The 19,770-nt window shown below is 33.0% G+C and overlaps 2 protein-coding genes across 10 annotated transcripts in view; one reads left to right on the forward strand and one right to left on the reverse strand.

The window, feature by feature from the left end:
• Window positions 1-12,789, forward strand: part of LOC126891732 (probable chitinase 10) — a 114,987-nt gene extending 102,198 nt beyond the window's left edge. The window contains exon 11 of the mRNA XM_050661007.1: window positions 12,622-12,789. Within this exon, the coding sequence (XP_050516964.1) occupies window positions 12,622-12,771 (150 nt within the window). The 3' untranslated portion in view covers window positions 12,772-12,789. The remainder of the gene's footprint in view (window positions 1-12,621) is intronic.
• LOC126891728 (uncharacterized) overlaps window positions 1-19,770 on the reverse strand; it is an 827,477-nt gene that overhangs the window by 390,957 nt on the left and 416,750 nt on the right. The gene's annotated exons all lie outside the window — the stretch shown is intronic.

Below are 19,770 nucleotides of genomic sequence, written 5' to 3' on the forward strand. Positions count from 1 at the left end.
AGGGAATGAGCTCAAAAATCGAAACTATATCATTTCGATATTCAATCGATTCAATATTCCTATTTTCAAGTAGTGGGGGGGCTGGCTCAGCCCCCCCCCCCACTAAAATATTAAATTCCTGCTCAGTGGAACGAGCTCAATTTTAATTTTACGAGCTTTAATTTTTGCAAGTGGGGGGGCAGCTCAACACGGGTATTATAAACAAGCATTACGGCGCAGTAAATTTGAATTACTCCTAGTTTAAAAACGAGGTATAGTGATTTTGCCCGTCGCCATGCGACAGGGGATCCAATCAATGACTGCGTTCACCGGAAATAATCGGTTTAAGTTTTAACTAAACAGCTGTGTTTCAGCGCTTTAAAACTACGTTCAGTCTGGTGAATGGTATTTTTCCGTATGACACTTTCATAGTTATTTTTGTTTTGTGTTCTGACCTGTTCTATGAACTTAACCTAAAACGAAATTGGTTGTTTTTGTTTATTTATATCGTGCTATCGTTCAAAGACAACGTGGATGTGTCTTAAACGGGTCGCCCACGTTTTCTCAACTGTCATTAGTGTTGCCCAAAATCGGTCTTGGTCTTGCAGTCTTGGTCTTGTTCTTGCGTTTTAGCAAGACCAAGACCAAGACCGCCATATTTTAGCAAGACCAAGACCAAGACTGACCGTGCAAGACTTGAGCAAGAACAAGACCAAGCCTGCGAGACTCTTGCGTCTTGCAGTTTGAGTGTCGTTTTATGGAATAATACAGGGTGTAACAAAAATACACGTCATAAATTTAACCACATATTTTGGGATCAAAAATAGTTCGATTGAACCTAACTTACCTTAGTACAAATGTGCACATAAAAAAGTTACAGCCCTTTGAAGTTACAAAATGAAAATCGATTTTTTCCAATATATCGAAAACTATTGGAGATTTTTTATTGAAAATGAACATATGGCATTCTTAAGGCAGTAGTATCTTAAGAAAAAATTATAGTGAAATTTAGACACCCCATAAAAATTTTATGTGGTTTTGGTTCCTTTAAACCCCCCCAAACTTTTGTGTACGTTTCAATTTGATTATAATTGTAGTACCATTAGTTAAACACAATGTTTTAAAAACTTCTTTGCCTCTTGGTACTTTTTCGAAAAGTCAGTATTTGTCGAAATATTTTGCATATTATTTGTCAAATGCACCACATATTTGTATATGGCCACATATATCGTCGGCTTACTGCCAAAACCAACTAACTCCACTTTTTGTCGATTCTGAGTTAAGTACGCCTTTGTACTTAATAATTATCAAAGAATGTGCTGATGAAACCAGACACTTCAAAGCAGATTTTAAATGTGGGAAACAGAAGGGTCTCAAAACAACTAATTCCAATGATGACACGTTTATTCAGCCAAAAACAGTATATGTTATTATTATTATATATGTGCAGTTGTCTGTACATCTCTGTTTAAATAAAATAGTATTTTATCATTTACAATATTCTAGTTCTGCCAAAACAATACAAGTGCCTAATATGGAGGACAGTGATGTTCAAAGTTACCTAGAAGTTGACTAACTTTGTACAGCCAAAACCCGACAAGTGCCAAAAAAAATGTTTTTTGTACTTTTTTTAACTTTCACTTCATTTTAATAATTTTTTAACAAAATGTTTCGTTTATAATGTTATTTACTTTAATATTTTTCAGTCATTAAATCATTTTTAAATTCAAACGATTTTTCATTTCAAATTAAAGTTTAAAACGTCGATTCCTCAAAACTTTAAAAAGTGGAGTTAGTTGGTTTTGGCAGTAAGCCGACGATATGTTATGTACATCTGTGATATGGCTAAGTACGATTATGGAGACTTGATAATAATAGGAAAATTTATTTATGATTTAGATATTTAGCTATATTTTAAACCATATTAAAAAAGAAGTCACATCTCGATAAAATGTGCCTTATCGAAAAAATAAACAGAAGCAAAAAAGTTTTAAAAACACTGTGTTTAACTAATGGTATCGCAGTAATAGTTTAATTGGAACGTACACAACCATTTGGGAGGTTTAAAGGAAAAAAACCCCATAAAATCTCTACGTAAACATACATATTAGAAAAGAAGCTGCAACTCGATAAAAACTGCCTTGTCGAAAAAATACTAAGAACCAAAAAAGTTTTAAAAATATTGAATTTAACTAATAGTATCACAAAAATAATTTAATTGGAACGTACACAAAAGTTTGGGTGGGTTTAAGGGAATAAAACCCCCATAACATTTTTATGGGGTGCACAAATTTCACTATAATTTTTCTTTAAGATATTCCTGCCATAAAAATGCCACATGTCCATTTTCAATAAAAAATCTCTAATAGTTTTCGATATATTGGAAAAAATCGATTTTCATTTTGTAACTTCAAAGGGCTGTAACTTTTTTTATATGCATATTTGTACTAAGGTAAGTTAGGTTCATTAGAACTATTTTTGGTCCTAGAATAGGTGATTTAATTTATGACCTGTATTTTTGTTACACCCTGTATATTAGTTCGGGTATATGCTTAGAGACTATGAGATACAAAAAAATATGTAACAAAAATTTGGAAAAATGGATTTATCCGCATTATGAACAATACGATGAACATACATACCGAATTAAAAATATGAACACTTATTTATTGGATACGTACTCAGAGGTCATAATAAATTATTATAGGTACAATGTAAAAATAAAATATTTCATTCTTTCCTAATATCAGACGACGCCTTCGCTCCGAAATTAATTACAATTGAGCAATTGTCTAGATTTTGAGAATAGCAACCTTTCATAAAATAATCTTCTTGTGTTGTGTGTATAACAATATCGCATTGAAACTTTTAAAGAAGTATGTCGCCTATAAGGTGATAAAACTATAATACGAATACCATATTCACTGTTACGGACAGCCAGTCAATTGTTTTTCCTTATCCATATCGTAAAGACAACGTCCTACTTTTTGCAGGGTGTGCAATTAGATATTAGATCAATCGCCAAACAAAATTTTTTGCTGAAAAAGCAGTAGATAAGATGATGCCTGACTACCATGTGTAGTCCATTCGCGCACGGTAAAATGCTACAAAACCTTCAAATTTCAAAAAGAGAGATATTTATTATTATATAAAAAGAGATATTGGCCGATGTGTGATTTTGCCATTGTTTTTTTATTGTTAATGAAGAACTTATGAGAGGATGGGTGATCGGGTTGCATTAAAAACTAAAAAACAATGTTTTTTAGAATGAAATAAACAAATTACTTATCGACAACTGATAAATAAAGTTTAAACTTCAGTTTAGGCACTTCGAGATTTCGAAAATAATATTTTTTTCCACCTACCTCTACCGAAAGTATACTTTTCCGGACCTGATTGTAGGGAGCAAAGTTGTACTTTTCCTCCCTAGGGAGGAAAAGTAAAAGTAACTTCATGGTATGTCATTCATGAAATATAACTTATTGACGCCCTGTATAATATCTATTTTCTATTACGTAAGTATTTATACATTTTAACATTTATTTATAAAACACTCTGTATTTTGCAGAATGGTAAAAAACAGTAAATTGTTATTTTGATTTAACAATATTTACATTAATAATTTGACTTATATTTGACAGTTGACAGTTATATTGTACCTACTTGTTAGATTTAGTTCTAATAAATTTTATTGGTTAGTTACATAAAATAAATTAGGTAAAAATGAAAAAATGACTTGTTATTTGAGGAAGGTGGAAAAACCATATGTATAACATGGGAGTAAAGTGCCTTTTCCTCCCTTGAATGATTACTACCCTCCGCTACGCGTCGGGCAGTAAACTTCATTCTCGGGAGGAAAAGTAGCACTTTCCTCCCTTGTTTTTTTTTGTATTTTTTTTATTTTTTATTTGAGTAAATGGCAAATTGTAGAACTCTTTTATTCCATTTCATTTCATATACCTAATGTGAGAGTCCATCAATCCCTTTCTAGACAGATAATGTTCTTTAAAATACAGTCTAGATAAGTTTATGTCATTTGTTTGATTTTTTGTGTTTTCACCATGTTTTAGCACATGTCATGTTATTAAATATGCAAACGTTTATTAAGAAACAGACTGACTCCCGTGGGACATGGTAGATAGCCCAGTTAGTTAGAGTATAGGCAGGGATAGTTTAGATCGTGGGTTCAAACCCACCTAATGTGAGTTGTTTATTAATAAATAGCAATATGCTAGTGGGTAACTGCGAGACTTGCAAGACTCTTGCTGCAAGACCAAGACCAAGACCAAGACTGGGAGTGCAATACCAAGACCAAGACCAAGACCAGGTGTACTGGAGCAAGACCAAGACCAAGACTATCCAAGTCTCGTCTTGGTCTTGCATTTGGGCAACACTAACTGTCATCAATACGACTAAATTTCACGCGTAACTTTGATATAAAAATTATAAAAAAAATATGCATTGAAATCCAGATCCGGTAATTTTTTGAGCTTTATAAAGTTAGTACACAGACATACATATTTCTTTTTTTGTAATTACAGCTTCAATTTACCGTACACTTCTCGTAGACTCTGCCGATAAGGCAGAGTCGTGTTGAGAAAACCTGGCGTGCCCGTCTTAAACTTTACTTTAATAATGAATAATATCTTTATTGTTGTTTGATAATAAAGTGAACAAGAAATAATTTTTAGTGCTGCTGTGCTGGACTTGGCAGAACCATTGGATGCTGATGATGTATTCCCACCATATAGAAATAATAATGTCACGAGAAATATGAATTATGTTGAAAATATTGTTCCTCAATCCACATATTTACAATTTCTTGAGCATATACAATAATTATGTATCTCCTCAGTTTCAATTACTTTATAATTAAAACCATTGTAAAAGTAAACATTTTCAAATAAGCGCGCCATTACAATATATTTCCTAGACACGTTCAATATTGAAGCGATGCAAATCGCTACATTAATGCAATACTATGCAATGGCGACCGCTTCATCAACAGGTTGAAGTTTAGCCTAAATTGACATTGACGTTCACTCGAAAAATGTTAAACAGTTTCAAAGCGCTGACAGGGCGCACTGGTCTGGTAAACGCACCCAATTGCCATCTACAGTCAATCCACTAATTTTTTTTAAATCTGGATTGGATATCTAAAAGTTCGTTTTGAGGTTTTTGTTTCTTTCTTGCGCGCACTTTATTTATAACATCATGGTTATGATCGAAATTGATGTTAGTTCCTGGATATATTTTTGCACTGATATCCTTTATCCATTTTTGCGTTGTGATATTCTTTATTGACAAAACAAAATTTATTTTGGTTACGAATTATATATTCTTATTACGAAGGCCAAGATACTGCTGACCCGTATACCAAGGGCGGTCATATATCTTAATTCAGGGGGGGGGCCATTTTGTACAATTAGATATTAGCTCTCAATTTCAATACAGACACAAAACGCAGAATGGGATGTTTTATATATTGAAAAGAGAAAATAACAATAACTCGAATGAAATGAAATTATAAATAAAAAACTAATACTCTACATGACGAACTCTATGTTTCGGCTCACTCCACTTTTAGCGAAACGTTCTATTATATTGTCTTCGTTAATAACAATGTCCTTGTGGACATGCATTAGTGCAAGGCCAGTTAACCGTTCTTCACCCATATTGGCTCTCAGCCAACTCTTAAGTCTTCTCAGTCCTGAAAAACTCCTCTCTGCAGATACAACACTTACTGGAAGAGTACACAATATTTTTAAAATTTTATTAATGATTGGATACATCATTTCATCACATTGTATGAGAGCATTTAGATCATCGCTCGGAATTTCCGATTCTTTGCTGTTTCCATCTCATTTTCCATAAATGTAGCTCTGCAATAAAAGTTGACTTCAGCACGTCTCTAACTGTCTCAAACAAACTTCCATATTTTGCAATCAAAATTTCTACGGCGGAATGGATGTCATCTTCATTTGAATGAATTAATATAGCAGGAACACATATTTGCAGATTAAATACATCCATGGTTTCTTGCTGGAAACGATACTCAATGTCGGAAATGATACTTTCAAGTAAAGGAATATATATCGTTATTCGAAAGTATTCTGTGGAGGAATGAATATCTGGATTAGGTCGATTTTTCATGAATTTATTCACTCTTGGAATACATAAATCTATATTCAAATTTTCTAGACATGGCATTATTTCTTTAAGCAAAGCATTGAAATTTGTTTCTGCATTGTTGCGTTTGTCTTTCAAAACAAGCAGCGTATTTAGAACAGCATTCTGTGTAGAGCTTATAGCCAAATTTTTTGTTTGCAATAATTTGCTCAGAGGTAACGTTATTGCGAGTACTTCATTTAGACAAAACAAAGTGATAATAAAGCTGCAATTTGATGAGATCGCAAGTATAGGTATGCGTCCTAGCTTTACTGGAAGATTCTCTTTCGTTCCATTCGGAAATCAAATTCAAAGCTTGCAAAATTTTTTCAATCGATGCTTTAAACTGCAGAACGGAGTCGTGCCGTTCTACCCATCGCGTTTCACACAATCCAGAGAGCTGATCACCCAATGTTTGTTTGAGGACATAATTGCGTTTAGGAGAGGCTTTGAAAAAAGATATTATTTCCTTCATTACCCCTACAGCATTTCTCACACATTGAACGTTTGATGATTTCGACAAACTCAAATTTAAACCATGATTGAAACATGGACATCGTACAGCTATATTCATTTCTTTTTGAATTTCTTGGACGGCTCCTTGTTGTTTTGATGTCATTACGCTGCATCCGTCTGTACAAATTCCTACACAATTTTCCAATGGTAAACGAAATTTTTGAACTTGTTTTATCACTGATTTTCCTAAAATAGTACCATTCAAAACCGGTTCCAACGTATCGGGACTGAGCTCATAGTTCTCAGAATGACAATCTATGAATGACACAAAATCCTCCCGCACGTTGTTACCTTCTAAGTATCTAATAACAATCGACATTTGGGAAACATGTGCTATGTCAGTAGTTTCGTCAAACATAATGCTGTAATATTTAGCATCACTAATTTTTTTCACGATAACAGACAAAATTTCGTCTTTACAACATTCAATCAACTCATTTTGCGTTCTTTTGCTAATATATGTGGCACGTGACGACGTGTTTCTTAAATGCTCTTCTAAAGTTTTGTCTCCTGCTTCGATTCTGAATCGAAGAAGCTCTCGGAAGTTTCCCTCATTATTTGTCACATTGCTTTCTTCTCACAATGGCCCGTCATCTCTATGGCCACGGAAAGGTATACATTGTTTGGCTAAAAAAATTATAGATCGAATGATTGGTTTGAGCCGATTTCGATTATCCTCTATCTGCCTGGCTCGAGCACTATCTATCAAATTTCTTATATCTAAAGATCGGTTTTCGTAACATTTTATAAAATTATCGCTCGATAAAACCGCTTCAATGTGATATCGATTTGTATTATGTTTATCTAGCACACCATCCATTCCAAATAATTTTGCAAATTTTGTAACTGGTGTGGTAACCAAACTTTGCAAACTTGTTGCTTTATTTTTACCACCTGAATTTGCGAAGATAGCACAGTGCTTACAAAAAAGTCCTTTCTTCAAGTCCGAAAACGCAATCCAGTTATATTTTTGGAGATGATCGTATCTCAAGTACCGCTTAACTAACTTGTTATTTTTGTTATGTTCAGAAAATGGAAATGAGTAGTTTTTTTCCGGAACCCACGTATTTTTCAAATAATTATATTTTTGAAAGTCTCCCAAACCACTCAAACCATCAACAACTCGACCAATGTCGTAGTTACTAACTTCATTGGACTTTTCTACAGCGACTTGGTTTAGAGTATTTTCATTATTAACTGATGTTTCATGTTTGTAATGTTGATACTGTTGTAAGTCGTTCTGGCACTACGAGATTCTGTTGAGAAGACGATGAGGAAGATGACCGGGATGACCCATTATCACCCACATCTTTAATTACTTTCTTCGGAACAACAGAAAAATACGAATTCAACGTATTCGTATTGTTTGCCCTCTTCATTTTCTGAAAAAAAGAACATTTGTGATTCCGGCCAAACGAGAGATGGATATGCCCAGGTTTTTTAATTTGAGCCTAATAATAATTTGCAGTCACTTTTCGTTCAAATCGGAATCTATTAACTTTTGTATTTCGTAATAGCATCCTATATAGCGAACATTTGCGCTGGACGAGAGAAAACTGCAGAGTATTATTTACTCATTGCTGATGTATTCGTTCCGTTAGCAAACAGAAAATTATTCCTAACCTAACTATGGATTTTTACTCACCTGTCACCCTGGAATAAAATGATGATTACAATCCGGCAATATATATAGTGCACTACACCTATGTCACCTCTATAACTACGATACGATAGTGTATATAGGGTAGACGATAGATACTTCAGAACGTTCAAATTTCTACACAATACACAACGATATAACTTCCATAAAACAATATGTACATAGGCATTCTTATGTTTCTGTTTCTACACTGGACGTCGCCGGTGTCGGGATTCGCGCGGGAGGCGATGCACTTGCATTGGCGTAACCAGAATTGAAGAGACAGGCATTATGATTAATTATCATTATTACAGATTGCAGTATCTAGGTATTTCAAAATCCGTATGTGAATCCATTCAAAATAATTAATTTACAGAGTAAATAATTTAAAATATATTAACATAACATTATCCTGTGTTACTAGACAAGTTTATTTAAGGTGCATTGCCACCTTTGGGGGGGCCATGGCCCCCATGGCCCCCCCCTTATGACCGCCCTTGCCGTATACGTATTCATATTATTGCATGACATTTATCTCAATTACGATTTTTTCGAAGAATCTACATAATTACGTTGTAGTAGGGGAGAAAAGTATGCTAAATTTGCAGTTACTCGACCGTTGTGGAGATCTATTAGGTTGTGAAGATTAGGTCCTAAAACCAAAGAAAGTTAAGTTTTCCACAAAGTGGAGGACCTTCCATTTTTTGATTTAATTTTCCATTTCCAACAATCGTTTTTTCCGATTATAGCACCATCTACCTATAATTGGAAAAAAATGTCTCGAATAAAAGTTCCTTATTTTTACGTAAGGAATCCAAATCTGCAATGAAATTGGGGACTCCCATTTAAGATTTTACAGTAACCCCCTACCACACCTCCGTGGAAGGTAATGTTTTGTTTCATTCGATCGATTTTTCGTTCGTTTTTCGATCTGATGTTCATTTCCAGAAATTTTGCGGGGTTTGTATTTAAAATTTAAAATTTACCCCCACCCCTTTCCGTGGGGGTCGTGTTTGGTATCATTCGATAGATTTTTGAAAATATTGAACACGTATTTTTTAGTTTTTTGATCTGACATTCATTTCGTAAAATATTCGATTTTTTTTTTGAAACTTTGTGACTCGCCCATTTCCTTACGCCCCGCTCAAATCGTCAGATTTTTGAAATAAACACTATTTTGCATGTACTTAACTTATCTTAATCTGACGACTTTGAGTTTTTCTAAGGATATATTTTTTTTTTCGGACTCCCCTTAACGAACTCCCCTGTATTAAGAACCAATATTTGGTAGAGGTACATTTACAGGGTACAAGGTTTCTCCCAATGTGATAATCTGACGCGCTCGAGTAACTGCAAAAATCGCCGCTTGGGCTCGCCTACCATTGATCCTGTTTACCTGAGACAGCACAAGAACTTAAAGGGTCCCCGTTAAGATAGGCAAAATGCCCTCACTCTCAGAATTCAATTTTTTTAATTTTTTTACGTTCTGTGCAATTAAAAAATGAGATAACGCGGATTTTTAGCTCGCTACCCCCCCTTACCCCTCCCCCCACAGCCAAAAACGTAGATTTTTAGATTTAATTTTTTTTAGTTGGGTTTTGATTTAAAAATTTCAAAAAATTCACACGTGTAGCTGAGGCTTTTACAAAACATATCCATTTTTTATGGACCCTTAGGTCGAGTGTACATAACCTCAAAATTTTTTTTAACTTTTTTAAAACCTATAACTTTTTTTTGGAGGGGGCTGCAGGTCCAATTTTCTTTGGATTTTGTGTACTTTATCAAAAGCTATCTCTCTGATTTTTTTCAGATTTTTCCGTCAGGTGCGCCATCTTGAAAAATCCGGAAAACTGTTTTTTTAGGGGGGTTTTGGGGATTTTCTCCATTTTATAGACTGCAACATAGATCAACTCACGGTTTTGTTAATAGATTATGTATAATTTGAAATAACTGAGTATATTAGGATATTTAAAAATTGGGCGAAACACTTTTACACCCCCCAAAAACCATGTTTGTTTAAAGTTTTGTAAGGATTTTTGCGGGTCTAATTATATTTTTTGAGGTCGATACAGCCTGAATATTTTTTTTATTTTTTTACGTTCTATATGATTTTAAAAAATTATGACTCTCCGCAATTTTAGCCCACTTCCCCTATCCCCCCTTCCCCACAGCCAAATGTCAATTTTTTGATTTTATTTTTTTTAAGTCGGTTTGCAATTAAACTATAAATGTTGTTCTGAAGCTATTTCTTTGTGGTATGTTTGTAATTAGCTATTCTAAATGGAAAATAAGCCACAATTTAACTAAAAAAGATTTTATTTTCCATCTGTAATGCGATAGAGAGAATTCGATAATCTGTGACTTACTGAAAAAGTGGTTTGGGACGATCTATATAAATTAAGTCAGATTAAATTGAATTATTAGAAGATTCAAGCAACATTTTTGTTTAATTTATTAATATTTTGTATTTTGACAACGACGTCCGTGGTGGACGTCGAAACGTTAATAAAATCATTTTTTAGTAAAATTGTAGCTTATTTCCCATTTAGAATAGTTAGTAATTATTAAATTATAAATTTCAAAAAATTCACACGCACAGCTGAGGCTTTTACACAACATCTATTTTCATGGACCCGAAGACCCGAAGGTCGAGTGTACAGATTATAAATTATAACCTCATTTTTTTTGTTTTTTAATAGGTAGGTATAACTTTTTTTGGCGATGGCTGCTAATGTTTTTGTGTTTTGTGTATTTTACAAACCATCTACGTTTGGCTCATAATCCACGCTGTATGCTTGTCCCGTTAGGTAAATTATTCCGATTAATTTTTTTGCACAAACTTACTCAAAAACAGGTACTTTTAACAAATTCACAAGGTGCCAGGCAGTACAACGGTCGGAAAATTGTTTAAACATTTTTTAAACGAATTCAAAAAATCAATTTTTTCACTTCGGACAAATTTGTTTTAGATTCTATGGATCAAGCTGAGCAAAAAAAGTATCTTGTGATTTTTCTATAAAATTGACTGTTGTCGAGTTACATACAATTTCAAATTTGAAAAACGCGAAAATAGCCATTTTCAAGGCCTAATAACTCGATTAAAAATTATTACTATGAAAGCCATAAAGTGACCAACTCAAAGTTTAAAGCCTCCCCTGCAATAGCCTAAAGAAATTTTGTAATTATTTTATTACTAACTATTATTTTTAGTAATTAAAAATGAGCGCTCAGCATGTATTGAAGCGGACGTACGAGAGAGAGAGAGATGTACAATGTTCATTGGACGTTTTAAAAAAATATCGATTGGAAGTCAAAAATACGTTTTAAAAAAATAAAAAAGGAATTTTGAGGTTATATGTATTGTACACTCGACCTACACGGGTCTATAAAAAATAGATACATATGTTTTGTAGAAGCCTCATAAAAATTTTAAATTAATTGCAACATTAAACAAGAAAAAATAAAAAAATTGACGTTTTTGTGGGTGGCAGGGGGAGGGGGTGTTGAGCTAAAAATGCGATTAGTCTTTATTTTTTAATCACATATAACGTAAAAAAATGAAAAAAAATATTCAGGCTGTATCGATCTCAAAAAATATCATTAAGCCCGCAAAAACCATTACATAACTTAAAAACATGGATTTTGGGGGGTTTAAAGGTGTTTTTCCCAATTTTTGAAAATCTTTAAATACTCATTTATTTTAAATTATACATAATCTATTGACAAAGCCTTGAGTTAATCTATGTTGAAGTATATAAAATGAAGAAAATTACTTAAATACCCCCTAAAAAAATAGTTTTCCGGATTTTTCAAGATGGCGCACCTGACGGAAAAATCTGAAAAAATCAGAGAGATAGCTTTTGATAAAGTACACAAAATCCAAAAAAAATTGGACCTGCAGCCCCCTCCAAAAAAAAGTTATAGGTTTTAAAAAGTTAAAAAAAATTTTGAGGTTATGTACACTCGACCTAAGGGTTCACAAAAAATGGACATGCTTTGTAAAAGCCTCAGCTATACGTGTGAATTTTTTGAAATTTTTAAATCAATTGCAACCCAACTAAAAAAAATTAAATCTAAAAATCTACCTTTTTGGCTGTGGGGGGAGGGGTCAGGGGGGGTAGCGAGCTAAAAATCCGCGTTATCTCATTTTTTAATTGCACAGAACGTAAAAAAATTAAAAATATTGAATTCTAAGAGTGAGGGCATTTTGCCTATCTTAACGGGGGGTACCCTTACATTATGTTGTTTTTTATTTTATTTAAAAAATGTATGTGCTTAGTTCCCTTTTTTAATTTTTTTTTCAATAATCTCTGTTTTAGGGCCAGTACGTAAAATATAAAAGATTGGGTGGTTTTGCTGTTTTTTCTGTAGAGGATGATGATTACAAAGGAGTCTGTGGAGAAAAATTAGGTCTATTGAAGGGTTTGCATAAAGGGTTTCAGAAATTTGTTCATTTTGGGTTTAAATAAATTTAATAGTACAGTGTGTTCATGTTTTTCATTGTCCTAGATACAGGATCAAACTGCTATCGTAAAAATTGGAGATAACTACACCGATGAAATCTCCATACAACGAGGAGGCAGACATGGTTGCATTTTGTCGCCAACATTGTTCAATGTTTACTCGGACCAATTATTTAAAAAGGCTTTGGGCAACAGCCGTATGGAATAAAAATCAACGGGGAACTACTTAATGTGATTAGATATGCAGACGATACAGTAATTCTGTCAGATAATATTGAAGGTCTCCAAATTCTGCTGGATCGTATTCACGAGGTAGGAGAGGAAATGGGCATTAAAATAAACTCAAACAAAACCAAATTTTTAGTGTTTAGTCGTGACCCACATCCCGATGCAAAGCTTCAATTAAACGGAGTCCTAAGTTGAGAAAGTTCACAAAATGACATATTTGGGAACTGTGATAACGGACCAACTATATCCAGACATAGAAATAAAACGTAGAATAGCAATGACTAAAACTACTTTTATGCAATAATGATCTCGGTTTAGAACTAAGAAAAGAATGGTTAAGTGCTATGTTTGGTCCGTACTTTTGTATAGTGCAGAAGTGTGGACGCTAAAAGTATCGATCATGAAAAAAATTGAAGCATTGGAAATGTGGATTTGTAGACGAATGCTGAAGATACCTTGGACAGCAAGGAAAACTAATGAAGAATTACTAAGGAGGGTCAACAAAGATAGAGAACTGCTAAAGATTGATAAACATCGAAAGATGCCTTATCTGGGACATATAGTGAGGGGAAGTCTTCTTCTTCTTCTTCTTCTTTTTCTTTTTATATAGACATTACTCTGTCTGTTTTTCAATGTGAATCCAGTAAGTTGTCATTCCAACTTTTTCGTGGTCTTCCCACTGATCGTCTTCCTATTGGGGAACCGTCTCGCGCCGTCCTTACTACTCTATTTGTTGTCATTCGGCTTATGTGGTCGTTCCATTCTACTCTTCTGCTTTTCACCCAGTTATTAATGTTGTCCACCTTGCATCTCCTTCGTATATCTGCACTTCTAGCTCTATCCCACAGCGTCTTACAATCGATTTTTCGCAATGTTTTAATCTCTGATGTTTCTAGCATTCTTTTTGTCCTTTCTGTATCAGGTCGTGTTTCTGCCTATCACTTCTTTTCCGATGTTTTTATTTCTCTATATTGTTTCATTCAGGCAACCTGCGGCTCTGTTTGCTTTATTCACCTGATCTTCCACTTCTGTTTCGAGCTTTCCGTAGCTGCATAGTGTGATGCCTAGATATTTAAACTCCATGACTTGTTCTATTATTTGACCCTCCACCTCTAATTTACACCTTATTAGATCTGCTGTTATAACCATGCATTTAGTCTTTTTTGGGGAAATTGACATGTTAAATTTTCTAGCGGTTATATTAAATTCGTGCAGCATACGTTGTAAATCATTTTCACTTTGAGAGATTAGTATTGCGTCGTCTGCATAACATATTATTTTATATGATGTTTAAGTCTTCTCTCTCCATTCTAATTTTTGCTGTGACAATCCTTTCTGATACATATTAACACTCCTTGATGTTATTTTGGTATCTTTGGTGTATTAGTAAGGCTACACCCTCTTTGGCCCTGTTTTCTTTTGCTACTCCACTGTAGATTAGTATATATTCGCCTAATTTTGACTGGCCTTTTCCTTTCTTTTTGGTCTTTGAGGGAAGTCGATATAAAATATTACAACTGAAAACAAGTTTGTTGGTTAAAAAACATTCGTGAATGGACTCAGATATCAAATGCAGGACAATTATTCCATATTGCAGAAGATCAAGAAGCCTTCGCAATGGTAATCGCCAATGTCGGATAATTCTGATATGGCACGTGAAGAAGAAGAAGAAGATAAAGGATGCGGCATTAGTACGAGGAAGTCCAATTTCTCGTTTGTCGTACATAATATAAAAATACTTTCAAATATACAGGAATACCAGTGGCGGCTCTTGACCTCAGTATACGGGTAGGCGACACATATAGTGTATAATATAATACATATGTACATACCTATATAATAGGTACAGGGTGTTTGGTAAAGAATGGGCCATAGCTTAACTTTACACTCCTGAGCTTAAAATTGGTCTAAAAAGCTAACTTATAGTCTAAGAGCTAGTGAACCCTCCGACTAACGGTCGTCCTGTATGGCTAGAAATTAATCTAGTGATAATTCATAGCACACCAAGGCTAAAAACCATGACTTGGCAGGCATCAGCCGTGCACGTGTGTCTACCAGGTGAATAGAAAAGTGCAAATTTAGGGGGTAAAATAAACTTTCTCCTGTAAAGTTTAAATTTAAGTATGTGTTTGAGTAAGTCATTTAGAAGAAATGTGTACAATGACAGGCGATTCTGAAGAGCATAAGACCTTGCCAGGCGAGGGGAAAGATTATGGGTTTTTCCTAAAAAATTATTTTTTTGCATCGAACAAAGTTTTTTTAGGATATTTGAATCATTCCAAACAGAAAAGGTGTTTGGTGATTTTTCTCTTAGGTTAATAGTTTTTGTTATATAAGCGATTAAAAATTTTGAAAATTGCGAAATCGGCCATTTTTAACCCTAAATCGGACATTTAACTAAAAATTTCAATGTTGCCAAGGTAGGTAGATATTCTTTAAACATTGATTGATGAAATCCCGAAAAGTTTTTTGCAATACAATATCGAAAACTCCCTTTGTTTTTTAATTGCTAATCAAGCGGGCGCGACACTGTAGTATAAGTTAGGACGTTTGAGTTTGCATAAATTCATTATCTCGAGAAAGGGCAAATTTAAAGAGAAATCCTCAGACAGGTCGATTTTTATTCTTAAATTAGGGGATTTATATATATATATATATATATATATATATATATATATATATATATATAAGATGGTGGTATTCTTGACTGTATATATAAATATAAAGTAGTAACTCTTGAGGATGCAGTCAGTCTATTTATTGGCCCACAAGACAAAGAAAACTCTTTGACTTACTGTCAAGCTTTCGAATTGCTTTAATTCTTTTTCAAGACATCTACAAAAATTTCAAAATATAAAAATGATGTACTTACAATTTATTTTTCTAACTTACTAGTCGTGAGATTAAAAGATAAAGTTGTAACTTTACAAAAAAGGACAATCACACACATATTAAAATATTTAAAGCAATCTAAAACATTATGTTGTTTCCATGGTTCGTTGTTCAACATTATATGAATTGTTTACCATTTCTTTAGGAGGAAAGCAAAACCAGTAACAATAGTTGTTTTTATTATAGTTGTTAATTTGATGAAAATAAAATAGTCCAGTCAATTTGTTTTCAGCCTATTATGAATTTTTAATGATGGAATGTACGATACAAAATCAGATTATGATGTTGTGCCAAATGTTTGTTGATATGCTAATATATAGCAATAAATGTTACTCAATTTGTCTATATCTGACTTTCTGTTTATGCATTTTTTATTTTTCTGGATGTGTGTCATTTCTACAAATAATCTCTTCTGCTCATTTTTCACCCTCTCTAAAATTGACGCTTGTGAAAAATTAAATGAATGATTCAGATTAATTGAGTGGTCGGCTAATGCACAAGCTTGTGATTTGTTTGTGTTAATATCACTTCTGTGCGAAATGATTCTGCTGTGTAATGTACGAGAAGTTTCTCCTATATATACCTTATCGCAGTCTGAGCAAGGTATTTGATACACTACTTTTGAACTCTCCTTAGTTGTTAGTGGATCTTTAGTTTTGGTGTATAAATGTGCTATAGTTTTGACGTTTCTAGTAGCAATTTTTATGTTTTCGAATCCTTTAAATAATTTAAGAAGTTTTGGTGTTAAGATAGGAATATAAGGTAAAGATCCAAATATTTGTGGTGTTGTTGGTACTAAGGTGTCAACTGTTGGACTATTGTTCATTAGTAAGCCAAGTAATGAACAATAGTCCAACAGTTGACACCTTAGTACCAACAACACCACAAATATTTGGATCTTTACCTTATATTCCTATCTTAACACCAAAACTTCTTAAATTATTTAAAGGATTCGAAAACATAAAAATTGCTACTAGAAACGTCAAAACTATAGCACATTTATACACCAAAACTAAAGATCCACTAACAACTAAGGAGAGTTCAAAAGTAGTGTATCAAATACCTTGCTCAGACTGCGATAAGGTATATATAGGAGAAACTTCTCGTACATTACACAGCAGAATCATTTCGCACAGAAGTGATATTAACACAAACAAATCACAAGCTTGTGCATTAGCCGACCACTCAATTAATCTGAATCATTCATTTAATTTTTCACAAGCGTCAATTTTAGAGAGGGTGAAAAATGAGCAGAAGAGATTATTTGTAGAAATGACACACATCCAGAAAAATAAAAAATGCATAAACAGAAAGTCAGATATAGACAAATTGAGTAACATTTATTGCTATATATTAGCATATCAACAAACATTTGGCACAACATCATAATCTGATTTTGTATCGTACATTCCATCATTAAAAATTCATAATAGGCTGAAAACAAATTGACTGGACTATTTTATTTTCATCAAATTAACAACTATAATAAAAACAACTATTGTTACTGGTTTTGCTTTCCTCCTAAAGAAATGGTAAACAATTCATATAATGTTGAACAACGAACCATGGAAACAACATAATGTTTTAGATTGCTTTAAATATTTTAATATGTGTGTGATTGTCCTTTTTTGTAAAGTTACAACTTTATCTTTTAATCTCACGACTAGTAAGTTAGAAAAATAAATTGTAAGTACATCATTTTTATATTTTGAAATTTTTGTAGATGTCTTGAAAAAGAATTAAAGCAATTCGAAAGCTTGACAGTAAGTCAAAGAGTTTTCTTTGTCTTGTGGGCCAATAAATAGACTGACTGCATCCTCAAGAGTTACTACTTTATATATATATATATATATATATATATATATATATATATATATATATATATATATATATATATCATGTTACCATTACTGCGTCCGTATAACAAAGCGATCTTATTGCGTCTCATGGAAATACAAGGAAAATTGATAATTTTCCGACAAATATTGGTTTAAAATTTAATTTCTAATATGGAACTATACTTTGTTTTATTATATTTTAATTTTTTAAATATTCGAATTTTCGTTTATTTTAAACCATTATTGCATCTTTATAACAGGCGGCTTTGTTAACTCCGTATATACCTCCAACCATACATAGTTGCGTCCATTCAATGTTGCCAAACTGAAGGACGCACTAATATTTAGAAATACATTATACATAAAATGAAACAAAAAATATATTAAATTACCTACCGGTATTTGAGCTTCGTAGCGAAATTGTAATACTAGTTGGAATTTTCGAACTGCTTGTTATATTCAATTATGATATCTATACAATTTTGATACAATTGTGATATCTACATATAAAAATGATCCTTATTTATTGAGAACGTATTAAGTAATATTTCATTTATTTATAGTTTTATATAGTAAACTCTCTCTTAACGGACACCTTTCTTCGCCGGACACCTCCTCTATACGGACGATTTTTAAAACAAAAATCATTCGGCGATATGCGAACTTGTACTCTTTAACTCCCTTCAACGGCCTGTGCAAATGCGGACAGCAAATGGAAAAATAAAAATTTTTATCCAAATATTTTACATTCTAATGTTATATAATAAAGCTACCTATACTAAATTTACAATCAAGATGCAGTAGAATTAAACAAACCAAGACACGTTAAATTCTACTAGGAGCACTCCAGAATCATAATTTACAATGTATATACATTGTAAATCCCAAATCATGATTTCCAAAATTTATACATTGTAAATTACGATTCGGGAGTGCTCCTAGTAGCATTTAACCTTGGTTTGTTTATTTCTACTGCATCTTGATTGTAAATTTAGTATAGATTTATTATTTCAAATCAATACAGATGTCCATGAGATGGGTGATATTTGATATAACTGTTTACGTTAGCGGCACCAAGTAATAAAAGTTTGATATTTCCACTTTACATTAACAAACTGTAAGCAAAGCAAGCAAAATAATACATTTTACTAATGTCCTGTGTGTGACCGATGACGCGAATGCCGATGCCAGGAACATTAAATTTTATGATGAAGTTATTGTATTTTATTATATTAATTTTAACGGAAATATCAGATGAAGCAAAATATTCAAAAACTCAACTTAATTTTTGTTACTTTCGGATTAAATTTCGTAATAGATTTTATCTGAATATCGACCTATGTAAAATTAGTAAAACTGAAATAATTTTAGTTCTGAAGGTTTTGCAACGTAAATAATATGGCGTCCACCAAAAGGAAGTTTTTAGGTTTGAAAGAAAAAGTCGATATGGTTCATTATGCAGAGATGCATAAGTTAAGTGTTAGAAAGTTAGCAGAAAAATTTGGAATTGGAAAAACTCAAGCTAGTGAAATTTTGAAACATGTGATTAAATTAATTAATTTTCTGAGAGCGGAAACCTGGAAGCGAAAATAAAATTTTTGAAAACGTAGGGTGCTGCATGAGACCAAATTGTTTTCGTTTTCGATTGGTTTTGTAAAGTGAGGTCTAAAAATATTCCTGTTTGTGGTAAAATTATTCAAGAAAAAGCATTAGAAGTTGCAAAGGAACTAAGTCTCGATATTATGAAAGCTTCTGGCGGATGGCTCGAGAAATTTTGTAAGCGTCATAATATTTCCTTGAAATCCATATGTGCGTAAGCAGCTGCTGTAGATTTATTAGTGGTTTCTGACTGGAAAGAGAAACTGCTCGCTCTCTCTCCGCGAGACATTTTTAACGCAGATGAGACGGGATTATTTTTTAGAGCATTACCCAACAAAACTTATACCTAAAAGGAGAAAGATGCACTGCAAATAAGGCTTCCAAAGAAAGAGTCACAATACTATTTTGCACCAACATAATAGGGGACAAAAAAGGCCACTCAGTAATT

The sequence above is a fragment of the Diabrotica virgifera genome, chromosome 9, assembly GCF_917563875.1.
Source record: "Diabrotica virgifera virgifera chromosome 9, PGI_DIABVI_V3a".
NCBI lineage: Eukaryota > Metazoa > Arthropoda > Insecta > Coleoptera > Chrysomelidae > Diabrotica > Diabrotica virgifera.